This window comes from Thermobia domestica, chromosome 10, assembly GCF_964235325.1.
Source record: "Thermobia domestica chromosome 10, izTheDome1.hap1.1, whole genome shotgun sequence".
Classification (NCBI taxonomy): Eukaryota; Metazoa; Arthropoda; class Insecta; order Zygentoma; family Lepismatidae; genus Thermobia; species Thermobia domestica.
The window spans coordinates 249,951,090-249,954,798 of record NC_137463.1 but is presented as its reverse complement, the minus strand read 5'-3'; the positions used below and the strand labels follow the sequence as shown (position 1 = coordinate 249,954,798).

At 33.6% G+C, this 3,709-nt stretch overlaps 1 protein-coding gene across 1 annotated transcript; it reads right to left on the bottom strand.

Moving 5' to 3' along the window:
* Nucleotides 1-422: 422 nt before the first annotated feature.
* On the bottom strand, nt 423-1,892 carry LOC145661890 (glutamate receptor ionotropic, delta-2-like). Its single transcript, XM_081727232.1, has one exon. The coding sequence runs from the start codon at nt 1,890-1,892 to the stop codon at nt 423-425; it is 1,470 nt and encodes a 489-aa protein (XP_081583358.1).
* Between the last annotated feature and the right edge of the window lie 1,817 nt (nt 1,893-3,709).

The window sequence follows — 3,709 nt, the reverse complement described above, 5'->3', positions numbered from 1 at the left end:
TTAAAAAGTTGTGCAAAATAGTCTTTTTTTTATTTAAAATGTCTAGTAACACATTAGTATGAAACAAACATAGGTATGTTGCATATCAATCTTCTTAGGAAAGTGTGATCTTACAGGTAGTTCTTTTCGTATAGTCCAATCTTTCACAGAGCTCTTACACCTATGAAAAGACATATTTTCCGAGTAGCCCCAAAAGTGGGACTACTTGGAAACAGCACATTTTTTCTCTTGGGAGGATTCAGTCTTAGTAAAATTTTGTTATAAGTGCAGTAAAAAGTAGCATGGACTAAGCTCTAGAAAAGTCACAAGAAGTAGAAAAATTAATTAAATAACAAAGGATAGTATGATAAAGAAAAGAAAATTTCCAAGTAACCCCAGTTTACGGTATACCTTAAGGAAAGAAACATCAATTTGAAGCGTTTCTAGGTCGCTCTTCTCCGCCTGTTTTTACAAGTCGATAAAGTACACTCTAATATAAAAACCGAAACACTTAATGTTAACCCTAGTATAAGGAGAGAGAAAACACCTAACAAATGATCTAGTTTGAGAGAGGTGTCTCGGTTGTCTTTAAAATTATAAAACTGTTTTCGGAACTCATCTGTCTTCCACTTATCAGTTAAACCACTCTGAAAAAGTCTCTTGCATAGATAAGATAATTTTCCATCTACAAATGATGATTTTGGTATCAGAAATGTTGAATAGAAGGTCAAGATTGGGTCTTTAGTGATAGAGTGCACAGATGAAAGACTTTTATCCTGTACTATATAGTTGGTAATTTTCAGATAATTTAGAGCAAGCAACTCGAATGCAATTGCGAAATCTCTTTTTGTAATTATACGTTGAAGCACTTCTACTGGTGAGCGTATTACTTCGATTTTATTGTAAAGCATATTCAAGATAGAGTCATTCGAATTAACGTATAGTTGGCGTGTGTCAAACGTACTACCAATTCTTAAACATGAATTAATTAGTTCGCCCACACTTTCTATATCTGGTTCATAAACTGGTGCCATTAGAAAACTGGCAAATGAGGTTTGATATGCTGTGCATATAACTGATGCATAATAAATCCATATTATAAACATAAATCTGGAGATGTTCATTTTGGGCTGCCAAGATACTGAAATACCAATTAATGTTGCTAATAAATAAAGAGAAGGATTTTGAATCCCTAGCATAGAATTTACGAATAATTTTCTAATTATCAGAAAAACAATAGAACATAAAAATAGAACGGTAACTATCAAAATCCAAAGATTACAAGTGAAAGGTATAATGATTGTTTTCCAACGAGCAATTGGTAATGCTTTAGGTACTACCCACACTATTTGTCTGTTGATGTAATTAATAACAGGAGTCATTGCTTCATGTCTTTGTAAGGTAGGAATAAACCCCGCAACACCGATATCAGCTTTATCATAAGCTATATCACCAGTTACTCCACAGTAAGTTCCGTTTGGATATTTAAATCCCCATTTCATGTTATCCTTTGGGGATTGTATTAGCAGAGAAAAGTTATACTTTTCAGCAAAGGTTTCTATAATATTACCTTCAATACCAGACAACTTTCTTAGTTTGCCTTCAATAATAGTAACCATAGGTGCAAAGTTGAAAGTGCTGATTCGTAGGTAACACTGATGATGATTTGTGCGCACTTGTGAAAGTGCACTTAACCTTGAGGATTCACTAGTAAGATTACACTTCTGCTCTATTCTTAAGTTTTTTACTTCGATGCAAAGTGAACGAGTGCTGGGCACAGGCGCATACACTAACATTTCTCGATTAGATACGATTCCTATCAAAATGTTGTATACTTGTCCACTGTAGGAATATTTGAACATGTCAATCAATTGCTCTCTTTTTATATTATGATCATTGAGCAATACAAACATTTTTGACCTTAACTGACTAAGGTAAGATATGATAATAGCATACTTCTTGTAGAAGTTATGTATGTTTGTATCTAACACGATTATTGTATTATAGATAGTAATCTTTGACTGCTCGCCACTTTCTTCTACCAACTTTGTAATAAGAACAAATGATGAAATGAAACAGTCAAATCGTGTTACAAAACCATTATCTGTGTGTAATATTGACGACTCCTTATTTTCATGTGATGTCCTAATTACAGGTTCTTGTAACTTTACTAATGTCAGAGTCTTACGAGGGTATACAATATTGAATACATTACAAATACATGTTGATTTCAAGCTGCCAGGAGCTTCTTGTTCTAACGTGAATATTTTGTCACGTATCGGCACAGTTAAGCATATAGTTGTTGTTGATGATGTTGATAGTAGAATGATCGTAATTATCAGGTCCATGATCACTTATCTGGAAATAAACAAAAAATAAGTCAATCTCTAAATAACCAAATACATGTATAAAAGGTCATGTTTTACGGCTTAGTGTATTCGAGATTATACACATGGTTATTGTCAAAAGTCAGTGGACACTATTTATTTTTCAGAATATCCAAAAAAAACAAGTATCTTAAAAAAACAATTTGTTGGGATTGTTTTATGAGATAAACATCACCGTTCACATGAAGAAATTAAAACCGGTGATCCTGTTCCTCTGACACAAATTTATTGAGTAGGTTGTGCTAACTGAAATGTCAATCTCTAATCTTGATAACATTTCTACAAATTAGAGGCATTAACTATGAAGAACTTTCCAAAGACCTTCAATTTTTATTGCATCTTCTGTATGTGGACAGTCCAGTCAAGATCATCTTACAAGGGCTCGATGGCTAGCATCCGATTACTGTCGCAACTATTCTATATGTTGGTGATGCAAGCGTTCTTTTTGCATTGCAGATCATTACTGCATAGTTTGGAATAATAGTTGTGACAGTAATTCTGTTGTAATATATTCCTGATGGAAATCCATACTTACATTACATGTTATAAAACACGCTCTCTTCATTATTCACTTAATTACTACTCAATTATGAGCTTGACAACCGTAAAGCTTTCCTAAACAATGAGTCTGTCTTCTAATGCCTTGTTGTAGGTATTACACAGACAGGATAAAGCGCTTTCTAAGATAGACAAATATCTAGTATTGGAAGGCGAAAAGTTAAAATTTAAATTCTGCGGTGCAGAGTGCCCTCTTCCACTGTTCATTGTCCCAGGTTTTAATTGCTTTATTGTTTGGCCGTGGAGTATGTTTTGTAATATTTCCTGCAAGTAATGGTGGCAATCTAAGTGCTGGAAGAAGTAATGTTGGGCCACCGTTCTATTTGACAACAATCGTAAAAGTTTTATTGGAACTTTCGGAGCGGTTAACATCTATTCCGTTTGCATGTTTTTTCGGTTAATTTATCTTTAAGTGATATTGTTATTTTTTAAAAATCGCTGTGAATATTTAATTGTCCGAGGCACTGGCCTGTTCGATCACGGATCAATATTTTCGCAGAGAATGGCACTCCTCTTTCATAATAACCAATCAAACACATGCTTCGATTCTTAGTTAAGACCTTTCTTTGCATTTCATGTATTTGTTTGTTCTCCACACAATTCAATTAGTTCTCGATAACAAAAACCATAAAATCGCATGTTACACATTTGTGCATGCAATTTTGCCCATATTACAACTAAATAGCGCATATACAACTGTTCGTTGAAGTAAAAAGATATTTTCTGATAAGTGTTCATAGAACACATTTTGTAGGTGTCGTTCAAAGGATAAATCATGTACGTAT

Coding starts and splice junctions, on each gene's coding strand:
- LOC145661890 (XM_081727232.1), bottom strand. CDS start 1,892: ATGTTTGTATTGCTCAATGATCATAATATAAAAAGAGAGCAATTGATT.